General features: G+C 45.0%; 1 protein-coding gene across 1 annotated transcript in view; it reads left to right on the top strand.

Moving 5' to 3' along the window:
- The window catches only part of LTK (leukocyte receptor tyrosine kinase), a 106,097-nt gene that overhangs the window by 58,267 nt on the left and 28,152 nt on the right, over positions 1-19,678 (top strand). The window contains exons 7-15 of the mRNA XM_064462515.1: positions 8-160; positions 3,736-3,836; positions 5,369-5,535; positions 10,309-10,403; positions 15,298-15,399; positions 17,388-17,565; positions 18,100-18,250; positions 18,982-19,113; positions 19,657-19,678. The exon at positions 19,657-19,678 is cut by the window's right edge and continues 9 nt beyond it. Of these exons, the coding sequence (XP_064318585.1) occupies positions 8-160; positions 3,736-3,836; positions 5,369-5,535; positions 10,309-10,403; positions 15,298-15,399; positions 17,388-17,565; positions 18,100-18,250; positions 18,982-19,113; positions 19,657-19,678 (1,101 nt within the window). The remainder of the gene's footprint in view (positions 1-7; positions 161-3,735; positions 3,837-5,368; positions 5,536-10,308; positions 10,404-15,297; positions 15,400-17,387; positions 17,566-18,099; positions 18,251-18,981; positions 19,114-19,656) is intronic.

Below are 19,678 nucleotides of genomic sequence, written 5' to 3' on the forward strand. Positions count from 1 at the left end.
ATTGTAGACAGTCTCCCAGAGGGCTCACATTGCTCTTTTGAAGAGGGTTCATGTGGCTGGACACTGAATGAAACTGCATCATCTCCTTGGTCTATTTGGGGCTTTACTGAAATCATTCAAGATGATTCATTTGTAGGGTCTACCTTGCAAGCCACTGGTGGTAGGTTCCTCATAGTTCTCTCTCATTCTGCGTGTGTGTGTGTGTGTGTGCATGTGCGTGTGTGTGTATGTATATATACAACAGCCTTGAACTTAGTTTTTTTTAAAAAATTGGTTTAAAATTTTTGATGTCATTGCCAAATCAACTTTAGCATCAGTATTATCTATAACAACTTTAAATGTAGCTACAATTAACCTTTGTATATGATTCAAAAATTTATATGAAACAAGTTCTGCAACAAAGTTAATGTGAAACTATCAGAGACTAGGGTTGTCCTTCACCTTAAAAAATTATAGGATTAGTTCTCTTTTCTATATAGTTATGCTTCTTCCATCCTTCTTCCTCTTATGAGCTATGCAATTGCAGAGTACTTCAGCAGCAACAAGATAGCTGCTGCATCACAAAGTAAGGATGAGGGGGAAGGCCAACAAGGCAGATATCCTGCTGGGGGTCTGTTATAGACCACCCAACCAGGATGAAGAAGTAGATGAAGTGTTCTGCAAGCAGCTGGAGGAAGTATCACAATTGGTTGCCCTTGTTCTAGTGGGGGACTTCAGTTTACCAGGTGTCTGCTGGAGATACATCACAGCAGAGAAGAATCAGTCTAGGAGGTTCCTGGAGTGTGTGGAAGATACCAGCTGTGTGAGGAAGTTAAGTGAGCCCACCAGGGGAGGTGCCTCGCTTGACCTCCTGGTGGGAGATGTGGTGGTCAGAGGCCATCTTGGGCTTAGCAACCGTGATATGATTGGTAAAGTGAGAAGAGGGGTCAGCAGAACCACTGCCATGGACTTCCAGAGGGCAGAATTTGGCCTGTTCAGGGCACTGGCTGGGAGAGTCCCTTGGGAGGCAGTCCTGGAGGGCAAAGGAGTCCAGGAAGGCTGGGCTTTCTTCAAGAAGGAAGTCTTGCAGGTGCAGGAGCAGGCTGTCCCCAAGTACCGCTTTTGGAAGAAGGGACAAGTAACACAAGAAGAGTACAGAGCCCTTGTTGGGTCTTGCAGGGAGCAAAAGCCCAGCTAGAACTCAACCTGGCCACCGCTGTAAGGGATAACAAAAAATGTTTTTACAAATACATTAACAACAAAAAGAGAACCAAAGAGAATCTCCATCCTCTGTTGGACACAGAGGGGAACATTGCAACTGAGGATGAGGAAAAGGCTGAGGTACTAAATGCCTCCTTTGCCTCAGTCTTTAACAGTCAGACCAGTTATCCCCAGGGTATTCAGCCCCTGAGCTGGAAGGCAGGGACAGATCACAGAATAAACCCCCCATAACCCAGGAGGAAGCAGTTTGCGACCTGCTGATCCACCTGGACACTCACAAGTCTATGGGGCCAGAAGGGATCCACCTGAGAATACTGAGGGAGTTGGAAGAGGAGCTCGCCAAGCCACTCTCCATCATTTATCAGCAGTCCTAGTTAACAGGGGAGGTCCCAGACAACTGGAGGCTTGCTGATGTGACACCCTTCTACAAGAAGGGCCAGAAGGAGGATCTGGTGAACTACAGACCTGTCAGCCCGACCTTGGTACTGGGGAAGGTTATGGAGCAGTTCATCTTGAGGGAGCTCACCAGGCATGTGCAGGACAACCAGGGATCCGGCCCAGCCAGCATGGCTTCATGGAAGGCAGGTCCTGCCTGACCAATCTGATCTGATTCTATGACAGCGTGACCCACCTAGTGGATGAGGGAAAGGCTGTGGATGTTGTCTACCTGGGCTTTAGTAAAGCCTTTGACACTGTCTCCCACAGCAGCCTCCTAGAGAAGCTGGTGGCTCATGCCTTGGACAGGTGTACTCTTGGCTGGGTAAAAACCCGGCTGGACGGCCGAGCCCAGAGATTTGTGGGGAACGGAGCTAAATCCAGTTGGCAGCTGGTCACAAGCGGGGTTCCCCAGGGCTCAGTGCTGTGGCCAGTCTTGTTTAATAACTTTATCACTGATCTGGATGAGGGGATCGAGGGCACCCTCAGTAAGTTTGCAGACAACACCAAGTTGGGCGGGAGTGTCGATCTGCTGGAGGGCAGGAAGGCTCTGCAGAGGGACCTGGGCAGGCTGGATCGATGGGCCAAGGCCAACTGTGTGAGGTTTAACAAGGCCAAGTGCCGGGTCCTGCCCTTGGGTCACACCAACCCCAGGCAACGCTACAGGCTTGGGCAGGAGGGGCTGGAGAGCTGCCCAGTGGAGAAGGACCTGGGGGTGTTGGTTGACAGATGGCTGAACACGAGCCAGCAGTGCCCGGGTGGCCAAGAAGGCCAACAGCATCCTAGCTTGTATCAGGACTAGTGTGGCCAGCAGGAGCAGGGCAGTGATTGTGCCCCTGTGCTGGGCACTGGTGAGGCCGCACCTCGAATATTGGGTTCAGTTTTGGGCCCCTCAGTACAAGAAGGACATTGAGGTGCTGGAGCGTGTCCAGAGAAGGCCACAAAGCTGGTGAAGGGTCTAGAGGGCAAGTCTTATGAGGAGAGGTTGAGGGAGCTGGGGGGGTTTAGCCTGGAGAAGAGGAGGCTGAGGGGAGCCCTTCTCGCTCTCTGCAGCTGCCTGAAAGGAGGCTGTAGTGAGGTGGGTGTTGGTCTCTCCTCCCAGGTCACTAGCGATAGAATGAGAGGGAATGGCTTCAAGCTGCATCAGGGAAGGTTTAGGTTGGATATTAGGCAAAATGTCTTTCCTGAAAGAGTGGTCAGACATTGGAACAGGCTGCCCAGAGAGGTGGGGGAGTCACCACCCCTGGAGGTATTTAAAAGACATGTAGACGTGGCACTTCAGGGCATGGTTTAGGAGACATGGTAGTGCTGGGTTGACAGTTGAACTTGATGATCCTAGAGATCTTTTCCAACCTTAATGATTCTATGATTCTATTATAAAAATTTCCCCAAAGAACTAGGCAGCTTGTAGAAACAAAACTTTTGGAGACCCTTGCCAGACTCCACCAGTGGGTGAGGAAGAGCATCACACGCAAGCATATCTGAAGACCAAGTGATCATACAGATTCTGTGCCATAGAATACCACAGTAAAAAAAAAAGAGTCAGATAATTCCCAGAACTGTCAACTTGGTAAATAAGGAGGGAGGCCAGACCCTCATCTGTTTGGGTTGAAAGTCAGAAGCGTTAGCACAGACGAATATTGTCTCAGAGTTCTCTGTCAAAATGAAGTGTCTCCATATAAGTGTTCTGTTTGTCTCTTGAGAGCTTGTATAAACTGCCCCTGGGAACAAAGACTACAGATAAGCTCTTCCAGCCCAGTGTTTGTCTCAGCAAGAGCCATTGATGCTAATGGCAAAAGAAGTAGGGCTGATCAGGATCTCACTGTAGATTGGTGTGAGCCCCTGTACGGAAAGATACTTGAGTGGTGTCCGAGGTTTATGCATTCATGTTCCAGGAAAGGGTTTGGGATGTTGGATTTTGTGCTGCTGAAATATGCCAGAGTGCTTAATGTAGCCTCGCTAACAGATTTGCTCTCAAGCCATGCTTGTCATCTTACACTGTGATTCAGCACAGTGACATTAAATTATTTCAAGAGAGTTTAAAAAACAAAAAAGGCAAACCATCATCTTGTCTTTTCTGATTCTCTTTTCTGTTCACAGGACACTTCCTCTACCTGCGAGCAGACAGCAATCAGACGAGTGGTATGGCCAAGGCTTACAGTACCAGCTTGCCGGCCAGGATTGCCACTGAAGACTATCAGGTATATCACTCTGAACAATTAGCCCGTTCTCCTGTGCCTCTGCACACTCTGTGAAACACTGGAAAGCAGAATAGTTGGCTATACCACCTAGCTAGCTACTTGTTGAAAACTGGAAAGGAGGTGGGAGGTGCAACCTCAGAAAGTGAAAGCAGGAGCCCCAAATCAACTCCTCAGTATGGAAAACTCCTCAACCTAACTGTACCAACTGTTCCTCTGAAGGGTACCCAGCACCTGAATTGTACGGGTGGCCTTGGTTTGTAGGAAAGGGAGCTGGCTGCCAGGGCTGTTGGGCCATTCAGTACACCTGCTGCTGAGTTCTCTTCATAACTTCAGTACTTCTGTAGGCGTTAACAAACTTGACAGTTTCACCGAGAACAGGAGCGTGAAGTTAGTAGGTATTAGATTTTCCAGGAATAGATGAAGATAAACTTCTGTTCACATTCTTCAGGAATTTCAAAAGGTTAGGGCAACCTGGCATGGGTAAAATCATATCACCTGCCTTCAGCCCAAATCCCTACGAAGAATGAAGGGAGCTCCAAGTTGCTGGAATTAAAAATATTAAATAATATTGTACTCATAACACTTAGGAAAATTAAGCTGTAAGTTTGAGCTGAAGTCCAGCCTTGCTAGGGGAAAGCAGAAAGCTTTGATGCCTCCTAATTAGAGCTGGCAGAAGAAATAGAGCGCAGGTGCCAAAAATGGAACTTCAGCATTTACACATATTTATAAATCCGTGTCAGGTTTGGTGGGTAGTTCCAACAAAATCAAATGTACTAGGTTCACAAAACCAGGAGGAGGAGAAGCAGTAACTCTTGGTTATGGTGTACAGGTCACCAGAGATCTGGGTGCATTTTCTCCTCCACTGGCAAGGATCTGAAACCCCATTTCAGGAGCAAGGACCTTCCTGTGGCTGTTCTTTGCAGCGCGTGCATGTGTGTGCTCCCTTTCCTTCTGGTGCTCTCTGTAATACAAAGAGCAGCTGAGCGCTCAAAGCAGTGGTGGAAATAGTCGTTCTCTCTTGCTCTGTGGCAAAGTGGAGGTGGTTGCTCTTAAGAAAGAGGAGTAAGTCCTGCTTCAAACTGTTCTTCAGCTTGGTGATCAGTTGCTCACCTGTCATGTGGGTGATGCGGTCCAGGTGGTACCTATGAATTGGAGCAAGTATATGGATTGAGGTTTCTTGCCTCTAGAGACAGTCTAATTCCTCATTTCAAGGGCATTTGGGGCAGGGCAGCTCTCCCCTCGGAGTGCTTTTGTGCCCTATAGAGTGCCTGGGTGTCTGAGGCCATGGATATTGTCATTAGCTGCTGGAGAACAGCTGCCTTACAGGAGTGTCAGTCAGGGTCTCCACTGAGAAAATTCTGTGCTAGGAACAGTGATGAGTCATACACAAGCAACAGGGGCCTTAGTGGTGTGCGTGATTAAATAATTTGACCCAGGATCAAAGATTTGGTGTCAAATCCCCAGGGAGGAGAGAAGTACCTTTCCCTTCTTTATCACAGGACACCATTCTTCTCTTTTTTCCTCTGTTACAGATCCAATTCTCAGTGCACGTTTTTGGCAGCTACAATGGTACTGTCTCCTTCTCTGTCAGGGAAGAGATAAAGGGAGCTCCAGTCACCTTGCCAATGTGGGAAAGAGCAGGGAGCTGGAGTGACCACTGGTTTCTCATCACCTTACCAATGCCAGTGCTTCAGAACTGGTAAGACCTCCACCAGCAGCGTCCAGGGTTGTCTCTAGAGATTTAGTAAATTGTTAGCCTTTGTTGTGAAGCATCCCTTTCACTCTTGCCTTCTCCCAGGGCCATTTCTACTGACAAAGATATTACAGGAGTGCTGCGGTTCTGCTCGCTGAGGATGTATTCTGTCATAGGTGCATATCTTCATGCACATAGACAGCTTAGCTCAGCACAAGCCCGTACTGTGTGCCTGCACTTACAAGCAGCCTCAAACAGTGCTTAGGTTTTGGGAATAGCAAGTGTCTGTACCAGAAACACTTCACCGACCTGAGAAAGCCAGTGTACTCACAGTGGCAAAGTGCTCCCAGTAGGGAAACAGCTATATTAGCGTAGCTGCTCTTTGTACTTCACAGTAAAAACAGCCATGTGAGTCAAATGAGTGATAAAACCACAGTTTAGCCAATACAGCTGTCTAGTCTAGGATCTATGTCAGTGCAGCCTAGGCAACTGGAGATCATTCATTGCCACATCACAGATGCAACAATCTCAGGAAAACACCATTGCTCAAATCAGCCTTGGACTAAAGTTTTCGCAGTTTTTTTAGATGTGATACATACAGCATGATATTGGTTTTCAGATGAAGTCAAATATTGAGTATTCAAAGGATTTCAGCCCAATGTATTTTTAATTGGGTATTTCTCTTCCCTCATCCAGTATCATTCCATCTCAAGCCATGCAGCTGGTGTTGGCAGCTGGTTATTTTGCACAATACAAACGATTTTTAAATTGCTCCAATCTATATTTCCTGCATCTTCCTTAGAAAGCCCTGTTTCACGTGACATTCAAGAAAAAAAAATATCTCAAAATCTATTCAGTGAATATAATAAATGGGAAAATATCTACCTAATATTGGCAATAAATAATGTCTCAAAACTACTTGAGTTAGAAGGTGTGAGGGGATTCCTTTAAACTTCAAATCTTGTCTGCATCTTTGTGTAAAAGGCCAAGGGATTTGGGCAGTGACAGCAATTCAGACCCAAGCAGCAGTAAAACTCAGAGAGAATGTTGTTCCACCTTCTTTTCTAGCTTAATTTCATGATTGCCTTTAGTCTCAGCATTATCACGTATTCACCACGCACACCTTTGCTCTGAATTATTCCTTTAGGATGGGATAGGTCTGCATGCTGGCAGTGTATTTAATATTCTTGTCTGACACAGTCCAAAGCCTTTTGGATTAGCATCTGGTCTGTTTAGTTCTGCATATGTAAATTATGACCAATGAATGAATCCAGAGTCCAGAATAGCTCTTTTCCTCAGGCCCTTTCTTGTGGACCTAACCACAGCAGAGTCCTAGGGCATCTTCAGGGGTATTTAGGACCTTTTGCCTCCTCTGATATACAGGCCCTTATGCTTGTACCCCGAAGCCGCCAATTTCTGCATCAGCCCTCAGTTCCGAAGGGAAATGGATCTTCTGTGGCAGGAGCAAATGGCCAGCAAGAGGCTTTAGGGAGCACTAGCCAGCACTGCATGGAAAAAAAAAAAAAAATACTTAAATACTGTAATGTTTGAAAGAATTGAGCACGTAGACAAAATGAAATAAGTGGGTAGGTCATGCATGCGTATATTATCATAGTCTGTTTCAAGTGGCTCTATCTTGTCTCGCTTAATGTAACCTTTTTGTATGCTATTTTCAGATAAATTTAAAACTGATGTGGCACAACAGTGACAATCACTGTGGGTGAGGCTGGAACAGTTCAATCTAGCAAGCAGACCTGTGCTACCTGAGCTAGCCAAGTGACTGACAGCAGTAATAAGTTGTCATTTGCTGCACTGATCTGTAACAGAAACAGAAGCAGCCCAGCTTTGCTGGAAGGTGTGGCAGCTATTTGTGCCAAGTGAGAAAACCTTTGTGCTCCCAGGATGCTTGAGCTCCATCCTAGACTTCTTCTCTTGTTCTTTCCATGCTCTGTTCCTTCTGTCCCATCTCACCTGCTTCTGTGAGCGCTCACTGCCTTTCTTCCTTGTTTTCATATATTTGGTCTCTCTTCTTTCTCCTTCAGGCTCCCATTTGTGAACCCATTTTACCTGTCTCATGCTTCTAGTCATAATTTCCCTCTCTGAACTCCTCCCTGTTTCTTGTTTCCATCCCTCTTCCAGAGGTGCTATGTCTCTATGTGTTGGTTTTTTAATTGTCTGACTCCCTTCCCTGCACTTCTGTTCTCTTCTCCTCCTAGTCCTCTCTTGTGCGCTTTTATTTCAATGATCCCAGACCTACAGTAAAGGTTCATTCCCAGTCTTCCTTTTTGACTGGCTGTATGTTTCTCTCCGTAGATCTCAGGCCCCAAACCCCTTCACACCAAGTCCAAACTCCCCTGCTATAAAGTTCCCAGGGAGCTCCCCAACCTCTCCAAGATGCCGCTTTGTTTGCTCTGGATTCAGTTTAGGCAGCTTCTTTCTCCTATTTGGCCAGGATCAGCAAAAGAAAGAAGGGCTGGGAAATGAAAAGTCTATTCATTAATTTGGAAGGGCAGGTCTCACTTCATGTAGCTGAAGCAGGACCTGACACAGTTAATAACAGCACTGCATGGGAAGTACCATTTAGCCCCATATTTAAAGATATCCAGGGAAGAGGAGACTGTAGGATTAAAAAAATTCTGCCAGGCGTGGAAGTGTCAGGGATTAAAAATTTTCAAGGACTTTTTACTAAAATTTGAGTAGATTCTCATTCAAATGGGGAAAAAAAAAGCTCATCCCTGCCATGTGACTCTCTTCCTTACAAATTTCAGATCCCACTTCCAATACTTGGTATCACTTGATGGGGCCAGAAGGAGAGGAGCCTTAGTGGATAGGAGGTGGTGGCCACGGAGAGGACATATAAGTAGTTTTTACCAACAGCTTCCTCCAATGAATTTATTTCTTAGGAGAAAAGGAAGACAAACTACACAGTTCACTGATCAGCCTCCCAGCTGAGCATCTAGCTACTTGGAAAACTGCTTCTGGTGATCAGCTGGCAAATTCACTCACTTGGTTCACACACACAGGGAAAAAGGCTGCTATCAGAAGAAAATCCAGCAGGCAGAAGACCAGACATCAGAGAGCTGGAGAGTGTAATATGCTGGAGTCAGCAAAATGAGCTCAATGAGCAGAAACACTGGAAACCCCTCTGGCAAATACAGCAGAGAGATCAAATGGCAAATTCCTCCCCTTTTTTTGAAGTAGTGAGGTAGGGGAGGCATACAGAGCCCAGGGCTTATGAGGTGTTTATTCTCATGCACTGGAGGAGGGGGGCGTTCCCCAGGCTCCCACTTGTACTTAGCTGGAGCAGAAATCTACCTCGTAGCACAGTGCTGTGGACCCTCTCCTGCTTTTACTCCATGGACCAGACGCAGTAGATTGACCTGACCAAGGGTACACTGCAATGTGGGTGTCTTAAGTGGTAGGCTTTGGTGCTGTGTCTATGGTTGTGGGTCCTAGAAGTGCCCTAGTCCTGGTCTCAGGGTGCAGTGACTTTCTTTTCCATCAAATGGCCAGGGAAATTATTGTCTTGTATCCGTGGACTTAGGTACAAGGTCTGAAAATGCGAAAGTATTGCGACATCTGCTAATAAAGAGGTAGATTTCTGTTGGAAGGGGATCTAATGGCAAATTCCCCTGCTCCATAGTTAAGAGAGTGGTCACTCAAGGGACCCTTGATTTGCATTTGCTGCACCAACACTTACTCCGGAGTGCTCAGACCCTGTAGGTGTGAATGCTTTCCTTTAAGCACAAGGGTCCTTTCCTGACTTGCGGTAAAAGCAGCTTATCCCTAAAGGTTTTGATGCAGTATGCAACATTTTATTAAGTGGATATGGACCAACATTTGGCTGGTGGGTGGAATAGGCACACGCACCTTATTGCCACTAATCTGGGACAGGCGTGTTCATGGGCTGAACGATTAATGTGTTAGGCAGGTCAGTGCTTGATCTCTCATAAATCATCACTGAGCTTCACCAGTGACAGCAGTAGAGGTCCTCTCCTTATGTTTTTAATAAGCTCTAAATGGACTGGACATCAGACATCTGTTTATATCTGAAGTGTAATGAAAAGCAATTCAGTCCTATCCATTAGAAGGAGATCCTTCAGGCCCTTTTCTTTCATCCTTGTGAATTCAGAATGTGGCAATGCACATGAGACATGACAGACCTCCTAGCTAACACCTGGTCATGGTAAAAAAAGATGAGACAGCCCAGAAGATGAACACTTCAGGCAGTTATGGCTGAAATTTAAAATTCCCTGGCCTTCAGCTGAAATAAACTCATGTCACCTTCACGTCATCTACATCGCCGGAGGATCAGGGCCAAGATTGCTGTCTATTTGGATATTGTTCTGTTCGGTTTTTGTTCTAGCTATCTCTTTGGGGATGGAGAGAAATAGATTCTTTTTTCCCTTCCCTTTGGCATATGTCTAACTCTTTTACTGTTTATAACAGTGGAATAAGGATGATTGTGTATAAATATTAGTGAGGGACAGCAGCTTGTGTTTTCTACGTGTGTGTGTAGATAGCAGGGGAAGTGTGCTCTCATTCTTGTTCCCCAGTGAAATAAATGTGACATTATATGAATGTTGGTTGGTCCTTATTAACTGTTGATGTGTGGATGAACTTTCTAGCAAGCCCTTTTGGCCGCTCAGCTGGGCTTGTCTGGAGAAAACATTCTAAATAGTGATGATTGTGATTCAATGATAAGGGAAGACTATTTTTAGAGAGTTTTTTCCTTCCTTGCCCCTTTATCTTCACTGAAACTTCTGTCTTATTGTAAAGGTTTCAACTGCAATTCCTGGCAACCTGGGGCTGGAATTCCCAAGCTGACATTGCTATCGACAATATTACATTTGGACTGGACTGCTTCACTGACGGTGAGCCACAAATGTTGCGGAATCCCATAAAGAATTTGAGTAGCGCAGTCAGCGTCCCACAGATCCAAGACATACATGCTCTGTTCCCCCCACAGAGTACACATGGATTATTTGTGTTAGTTTTTACAGGACAATGCCATTTTATCTCAGACCTACTTTAAAATTGTCTCTTCTAGCAATCTTCTAGTGTTTTAGTCCCCTAGTGCTCTTTTTTTTTTCCTCTAACCTGGGGTATCCTCTGTCACATACTTTGAGACCTGTCTGTGTGTCTTGGCAAGAAACACTGGACTTATTCCTTAGCTCCTAAATGGAAGGATTACATCACACTTCTTCAGCAGTCCCCGCTGACCTATGCCCCCTGGCAATTGATAGCTGAAGGGAATTTGTTGAAATCAAAGGGGAAAGCCACCATATTTTAGTGGAGGAAAGGAATAAAATGAAGGAATAAAGTGGCTATCTGACAGTAAACTTTAGGTTATTGCAACCAGTTTGTTTTACCCTGCAAAGAGGTACATCAGCTGTCACTGGCAGATATAAAACAGAGGTGGTTTCCTTTGCTTCATTACTGCAAACACGACTGACGACAATGTATTCCACTGAAAAATGGAGCCAGTGCTTCCCTCTGAAGCGTGTTAGCAACAGTTGGTTTTTCTTAGCAGACAAGTGGAAGGAGGTTGGCTACTTGAACCACTTGCAAATATTAGAAACCGCCTTCTTTTTGTCCCTGGAGAAAAGACCTATATGCTCTGTTACAAAGGAACCGGAGAATATGCAACACTTGAATTGTGACTTCTGTTGCAGACAACATGTGCCACTCTTCATGTGTCACCACACCCAGTACGTCAGCATTTAAGGTAATAACATGTCCCTGCAGAGGCCCATTGCAGCCTAACATAACATGTGGGAAGGCTTATGTCAAAACAGATGTGTTAAAAGTTCATCAACAAAAGCCCCATTTCCCTCCCACCTTTGTCTGATTCAGCCTCCTGTTCTCTCCTTTGTTCTGGGGGCACTGAAACCACACTTCTATAAAATGCTGAGCATGCACATCTTCATTTGAAATGAAGAGGAAGCGATGTTCCTTGGCAGTAATGTAATTTATTCACCCCAGCTCCTAAACACCCCTGGCTCCCAAACACTTTCTTTTGCAATCTTCTGAGGAAACTGAATGAAGTGATTCCGGATGCTCTTGTGTCAGCTGATGTGCGCTCAACTGCTGGATTTTACTGCCCTCCCGAGAGCAAATGCAGCCGCCAGTCTACCCAGAGACGTTTTGCTGGCTCTGGTGTAGGGATGTATCCTTTGGCAAATAGGTGGGGCTTAAAAGCCACTGCAGCAATGTTATTAGAGCTTGTCCATTAGATCACCCAAGTTACTCCTCACTTTCAATTAGTATAAATCGCACTGATGTCCAGGAGCAGCTGCCACTTACTCCATCTGAAGGTGTGACGCAGATATCTGACTCATGCAGAAGAAAGACATCACAGAGGAAACCTTGCACTTGCCACTGTTCCTTGAGTCGTCTTTGCAAATGGATGTTTTCTCGCCTCTGAAAGCAACCTCCTTGCATTTGTCTTCTCATGACTTTAATTCAGTTAGGTTGCAGAGAAGCCCAGCAGCTCTGCTGTGTTTTCGGTAATGAAATTATTTCTCCCTGGCAAGGAGAGGTTTCAGATGTCAGAGATGGAGCCAGTTAAGATTCTAGCAGTGAACCCTTTGCATGAGGGCAGCAGGAAGTATGAATAGCAGGAGGGAAGAATTTGCTGTTTGCTAGGATGTAAATATTATTTTCTCCATCTATTTAAATCCTGTAGTTCAATTGCTCTACGAAACCCAGTGCAGACTCTGCAAGCACTGTTTGTCTGTACACAAGCTGGGAAAGGAGGTGAGGTTTTCCGTATACCTCAAAATCGAGAGGAAAGATTCAGTAAGATTTAGGAGGCAAACAGGTGGGTAATGCAGGCAGCTCAAGGGACATCAATGAGGACAAAAACCAGACAGACTATTCTGTGGATGGCGGTTCCTGGGCAGTGACGGGTGTTTTCCCTGTGAAAAAGGTGAGATGAAAACACCACCTGGTTCATACCGTCACCTTGTGTAAGACGGTGTCACAGACCAGATGATATGGGTCTTGTTCATTGTGAGAACTTTTAGGGGACAGGTATAAAGATATTTTACTGTTTTAGTGAACCAGTGTTTTCATAGGAAGAGGTATGAATTTTGAGTGTCTAAATATGAAAATGTGGGTTGGCAGGGCAGAGGGAGTGCCGATTGTTGCCCTCCTCGGTGCTTATGTGGTCACGGCTTTTACTGTTACCTCTTGGTGCTCTGAGCATGATATCGTTCCAGTTAAGATCACAGGTCTGTGGTCTATCAAAGCACACTCTTATGCCCCGACCTAGAGATTGCTTTTTGTTCTGTGTCCCCTTTACAATTTCCCAGAACACTGGTGTATAAATGGCAAGACTGTCCGAAGGGAGCTCTTGGATAACACATCTCTAGCCTTTGACTTTGGAGTCCCTGACCCAGCAAGTCTGGTTCTGTTGACCTGCCAGTCTTATTGCCTGAGGTGAATGGTGGAGGGTGGTTAAAACCTCATTACTGCCTCATTTCAGTGCTTTAAGAAGGTGTTGACTAGGAATGCAATAGACGACCAAAGAGATGGGGATGGGGAAAGCTGGTGCAGCTTCCTCATTCTCTGTCCGACTCCGGGACAAGCTGGAGAGCCATCAGGAATACCCCAACCTGGATCAATAAGGTGAGGTCTCTGAGGAGACCTTGTATCCTCTTGAGGATCCTCTGGGGCACCTTACCCTGATTAATCCTGGCCCCAGGACCACTATACCTTTTTTCATTACAGTCCCAGAGACAGGGAAGTAGGAGTGAGTTACTTTAGCTCTTTGCCTGCAGAAGATGCCCCGTCTTTCTGCTCTGCACTTCTCTCTGTCCCTTTTCAGTGTGGAAACCAACATCATTAGCTAAACCCTGGAGAAAGGAGTTCTGTGCTCTTCATATTTTTCTCATATAGTACATCATAATATGAATTAAATCTTGTTCCCTTCCGGAGGAGGAAGTGGAAGCCAAAATAGACAGGAGCACCAGCGCCTGGATCCCAAGGCTACACCATGTTTGTAGAAAATGTCAGCTCACAAATTCATGTCTGACAGTGCATAAAATATCAGCCTTCTAAGAGTTAACAGCTCATGTGGTCAGGGTGATGCTCAGCCTGTCTTGCAGCTTGTCTGCTGCTGAGCACAGAGGAGACAGATGCTTTCTTCCAGCGTGTTGAGGGTTTGAGACTGTTTGGAGAAGGAGGAAAGATTGTTTGTTTGGAAATGAGGCATTGCTGTAGGATACTCAGTTGGGATGCTGCAAAAAAATTCATGCAGACACACAGACTGACTCTATTTCAGAGAGTGATTTACATTCCTTTGCTCTGGCAAGCATAACTAGACTTCTTATATGTCTCTAAGTATCTGAAACTGTTGTGACCTTTGGAATTCATAATTCAGTGCAGGCCTTGGGAGACAAAGCATCTTTTCTGGCCATTCATTGTCTTTTTAATTTGGTTTTCCTTCTTGTCTTTGATCCAGCTCATTTGTTTTGGGTTAATTTCATTTTTCACTGGCTTGACAACTCCATCCATTGAAGTTCTTTATCTCAGTATGAACAGAGTGCGTCAGTACAAAGCTCCCTTTTATTTCCATCCATCAATGTGCTTTCAGTCAGACCTGGGGGGAATATTCTCAGGAGTAAAAGCTCAGCAAGGTCTCCATGCTTCAGTTAGTTATTTGGCCTTTCTGACACAGCTAACAAGGGTGTTAATTATGGCTATTTAGAGCAGTGGCTTTGCGGCAGAGATAATTGTGCAGCTGTAACTGAGCAAGTCTCCTTTGAATGCAGCATCAAACAGCTGTTAGATTCTCACAACTGGAACAAATTGAAATATTTGTAATGTTTTTCAACTAATGAAAAATATTCAGTATTTAATTAACTGAGGGCTCCTAAAATGGAAGGAAGTCTCTCCTTTATCTTACAGAGATTTTCCAATCAAAGACCTGCATAAAAATGGGTAATTTTATAAGACAAGGGTTCAGTTATTACTTTTTCCTGTTGTAAGGCAGCTTTGGTTGTGTGGTGTTGTCAATGCATTCACATGCTTTGGATAAGCAATTGCTTCCAAGTCCCTCCTCTCTGCGTAGGGGCTGATACTTAAAGGGCCATTTCGCTGGTCAGAAATATAGTGTTTTCCTCTGTGTTTTTCAGAAAGGTTTGTCAAAAGATTTACTGTTTGTGTCAAGGGTGTGCCGCTGTTTCTTAACTGTGTGTGTTTAGTGAGATGTAATAGTTCTCTAAGCAAGGTCTGAGGCGCTCAGAGTTGGTTGCTGAGGGGGGGAACTATCTGTTAGACTGGCTTACTTACCATGACGCTGTTCAGAACCAAAGGTAAGTTTTATCATCACTCTCTCCTTTACATCTCCGTTCGTTTGTGTGTTTCACACCTGTCCAGAATTGCCACCCGCCCCTTTGACCAGCACAGCATCAATACCTGGTATCTGTTCTCCCACATTATGCTTTTCCTAAAGCCTCTTGTAATGCCAGACAGTACAATTTGCTGGCCAAGGAGCTTATCCTGCCGGTGAGCCTGCACAGGATAACATGAAGAGTTTGATTTCACTGATTTCAGCACAGATACAAGTAGCTAACCCAAGACACGGGCCCAAAAGAATAATTTAAAAATTATGATTGTTTAAAACACCTTTTCTGCCCAAAGTATTATTTACTTATTTTAACCGAGTGGTTGTACTTGGCTAATTCATGTGATCTTTAAATTTTCCATCTCTCTTTTCTATCATCTTCCCATCTCTCTCATTGTTTATACAAACTGTTACAGGAACACGACCAAATCCTTTTGGTGGGAAGCGCCAGTACCCACGGGAGATCAGTATCCTGGATGAGCATCTTCTGAACCCCTTGGAAGAGCCGTCCCTCCCAGGTACATGATTCAGTACTGAAAACCTGTCCCTTGGCTATAAAAGAGAGCTCCCTTCCCATCTCCTGTGTGTGATCTGCCTGTCCTATAGCAACAGGGCAACTAAATATAATCCATCCCAAAGATGTGCAGACTGTGGCAGGTAGTCTCTGTTTGGCTATAGGGCAATAGTTTGCTGGAGCCCAACTCACCAGTCTTTGAATAGCAGGACGTCTTTAAAGAAAAGCAGAATCTTTAAGCGAAGAAGCTTTAAGTGAAAGCAGAAGCTGCATGACTCAGATTTGGAGTGCACAAAAGCCAGCTCAGGAGCAAAAAGTGTAGACCAGTACAGAAACCTGGGGCTAGAAAGAGATTTACTGGGACATGGTGAACAGTGGAGCTGGACCTAATAAGTGGAGAATAGGGGCATAAAGATGAAAATCCAGGGAGGGGAAGTGAGGATCTGGAAATCCACTGAGCAGAAAAACTAAATTATGAACCAGGAGAACAGGGGACACTGGGGACCAGTTTACTGACAGCAGTAGAGGCTGCCTTTCTAGAGGACAGAGAACACCTGTGTGGGTGAGAAGAGCTGTCTAAAGGAGGGGAGGCTGTGCTTGAGGCTGGTTTGCTGCCAACAAATACCTGACTGTGACTGCACAACCTGCTGAAGACTGTGTCCGCTTGAAATGTGACAATCTGTACTGCTGTCAGTCCCATTAGCTCAAGGGTTAGAGGCTTCTGTAATGTAGCCAACACCCTTACCCCAGCGATCCATCTGTGCGTTTGCAGGATGGCATCAGTTGGGGATAGTTTTGCTTGCCTTTTCCTTTAAACAAGATTAGAATTTTTGTTTTAAAGGTTTGTGATCCTTATTGTTATTTTAATCATTCAGCTCTTAAACAGTTCTACTTCCGAGTCTGGCCCTTGTGCATGCGCTGCGTCATACAGTTTTTAGATACATGATTGAATAGTTTTATTCTTAGGCCTCATCTCATTCACTGGGCAAAATGGGTATGTTTGGGACTTGGACAAGGGTTGTGAAATGGAGGAGATGGTTATCTGCTGCATTGTTGTAGAAACAAAAGAATAATGCTTAATGAGAGCCAGGAAAAAATTTGCTTGGAGGAAAAGGGCCCCTACTGAAAGTAGCACGAGGCTGTCCTCCCAGCTGTTGCTGCTGCCACAGGGTTCTTGTGCAAGCCTAAGGCAAGTCACTTAAAACTATCACCACCTTTTATAGATGGTCACTAGTTCTAATGGCAGAGGTTTTTCAACCTTTATTGCTGTGTATATGCTTCAGTTCTCACCTGGAAAGTTGAATAATATCTCCTTGCTTTATATTGGCACTGAGAAATTTGTCTGTGAGACACTTGGATAAAGTCCTTCTCAGAAGTCTGCCCCCCACCCCCCCACCCCGATTGACAGGGTTTATCTGCAGTCCATGTTTTATCAAATAGTGAGCAGGAAATAAGGGGGGTGGGGACCAAACTGTGACTATATACAGAGCAATAGTCGTGCTTTAGCTAGAATAAAGTTGGGGTAATATAAGTAGTCTGTGATCATATAATTAAGTGTGGGATCTTAGTGGATTGTATTACGAAGGAGCTGCATTAAAGTTGAACAAATGAACTTCAGCATGTACTGGCTTTCAGGTCCTCAACATTGTAAATGCACGTTTAAGCATTTTTTAAATACGATTAGAATAATAACCCTATGATGAAATAGACACATTGAGTTTTAAAGCCCTATAGATAACATATATTGCTGCAACATGGTCTTTCTCTTGATCATCTGTTTTTTATATAAAAATCATTAATGTTCTTTGTGAATAATAATAATAATAATGTGAATTTTGTTATTGAAGGATCATTAAGGAAAGACATCAGCAGGAACAGTTGTTTGTTTCAACGACACTGCCCCTCGGTTATATAGTTCTGTGAGTGCAACTGCATGTCTGAGAAATAAAGGGAAGCTCACATCTGCCCTAACTCTTGCTGTTTTGGTCCCAGGGGACACATCTGTTGTGCTCTGGTGGTTCACAACGTGCGGTGCCAGCGGTCCATACGGGCCAACCCAAGCTCAGTGCGACAGTGCCTATAAGAACAGCAACGTGTCAGTGACGGTGGAGAAAGAGGGCAGGCTCCGGGGAGTGCAAGTCTGGAGAGTGCCAGCCACAAACCGATACAGGTATCTGCGGTCACTGGAGAGGCAGCCACATTTAACTACTTTTTGGTTGTGAAGTTTCAGCAAGCAGAAGTGTGGGACCATCTCTACTGAGTGGGTGGAGGGGGTTCTTACAGTGGAGCAAGAGAAATAGGAGCACTAGCTGTAAGGTTTGTGTCTGAGCTACAGTGAAGCACGGAAGGGTGGAGTGGTGGCTTAGAAGGGATCAGAACCGGAGTGACTATGGGCATGTGGTCAAGTGGAAGTGCTGCCATCATTTCAGTCCCAAAGCCTTGGTCTTCTAGGTATGGCTACACCAGCTCATGCTATTTGCCCCTGAAGTCTCAGTCTCCAGGGCTCTGGTGTAGAGTTGGTCTGTCCTCTTGAGCAGCCCCAGCTGCATGGGTCTCAGACAAAGAATAGCCATGAGGTGCAGGGGAGCCTGATCTGGACCAATGCCTGTTTGGGATTGCGGGCTGGGGAGAGCTTGCAGATGGCGTTGCTCTGGGGATGAGAACTGTGAGATTTGCCTCTTTAACTACTTACTTTTTCTTCCAGGATTTCTGCCTATGGAGCAGCTGGAGGGAAGGGAGCCAAAAACCACAATAAGAGGTCCCACGGGGTCTTCATCTCGGCCACCTTCCTGCTGGAGAAAGATGAGCTGCTGTACATCTTAGTGGGGCAGCAGGGGGAGGATGCCTGCCCTGGGGTGAGGGCTGCACAAGCACATGTGGGCAGATGCTTTGCAGACAGGATTCGGTGAAATTCAGTGGGTGGCTTGGAGTTTGGTGATGAAAAATAGAAATCCCAGGATCCAGCAATGAAATCCAGTCAGGAGACTGGGGAGAACCAATAAACCAAGTTAGAAAGAATCTCAAAACAAATATAAAGAACTCTGAAAAGAAAAACAATCCCAAAATGCACAAACAAATATGAAGCCCACAGGAACTTTGCTTTAAGCTCCTGGTGTTTGAAATAAGTTCGTCATCAGCTTTCTTGTGCTTATTTTAAGCAGGAAGCTAGTAGGCGAGATTTTTGTGCTCCCTCTCTTATTTTTCCACAGCCTAGGTTTCTTTCTGTCTGCCAGGTTTTCAGGTAATTTAAATTATTTATGGAAGCATCCAGCAGCGTTGTGCCTGCTCTATGTTAGATACCCTCTAAATTTAAATACTAAGGTCTAAATCCAAAGCCTGTCAAAACCAGTGGGAATCTTCCCACTCACTACAGTGGTCCCTGTACTAGATAGATGTATTGACAAAAAACCCACTCATGAGAAACAGAAATTGGTGACATGAATGCTTATATATATGTCTTCTAATGCTAGGCCCAATGATTTGAAAGTCCTTTTGTCACTTAGACTCAGAAGTTGCCTCTTTTCAGCATAGATTCTTTGGTATTGCTTCTTGCTGATATCTGAGTGTACCTCTTGTCTCCCTTCAGGGCAACCCTGAAACCCAGAAGATCTGCTTAGGGGAGTCATCTCTCATTGAAGAAGATTACAAAACAAAAAAGGACCTGAAGGACTGGGTTGGAGGAGGTGGGGGTGGAGGAGGAGCCACCTACATCTTCAGAGTAAGTCTTTCCTCTTTGCATCCTGCCTGAGCAGTGTCCAGCAGAGCAACTAGCTTTCACTGTCAATCATGGCATATGATACTAAGTTCTTAAAAAAAGGTGATAAAAAAGGAGTCTTCCTCCCCTCTCTCCCTCCCTCCCTCCCTCCCTATCCTATCTCTCTTTGTCTTTTTAATTTAAATTCTTTATCTCTTTTCATATCCTTGATCATACTTGTCCCTGTCACTAAGCTAGCTGAACTGGTTTCTCAGTTCTGGACAGCTCAGGTCTGGGAATCATACCAGGATCCCACTTTAATACTGGCAGCAGTCCTACAACAACAACAACAAAAACCAACCAAACAAAAAAAAAACCACCAAAACTGGTGTTCAGGAACACTGTGTAAAACATTTTTGTAGTGGCAGTTAGGGCACAATCAGTAGCATTGCCCTGGCCTTGGGCCACTCTTCTTTGGGATGCTTTCATACTTTTTGATGAGTTTATCTGAGTTCACGTATCCAAGGGATGTGAAGTTTTTCTGATGTTTGATGGGGGGTTTTCCAGCAGAAGGATGGAATTTTCGAAC

The sequence above is a fragment of the Phalacrocorax carbo genome, chromosome 10, assembly GCF_963921805.1.
Source record: "Phalacrocorax carbo chromosome 10, bPhaCar2.1, whole genome shotgun sequence".
NCBI classification, from domain to species: domain Eukaryota; kingdom Metazoa; phylum Chordata; class Aves; order Suliformes; family Phalacrocoracidae; genus Phalacrocorax; species Phalacrocorax carbo.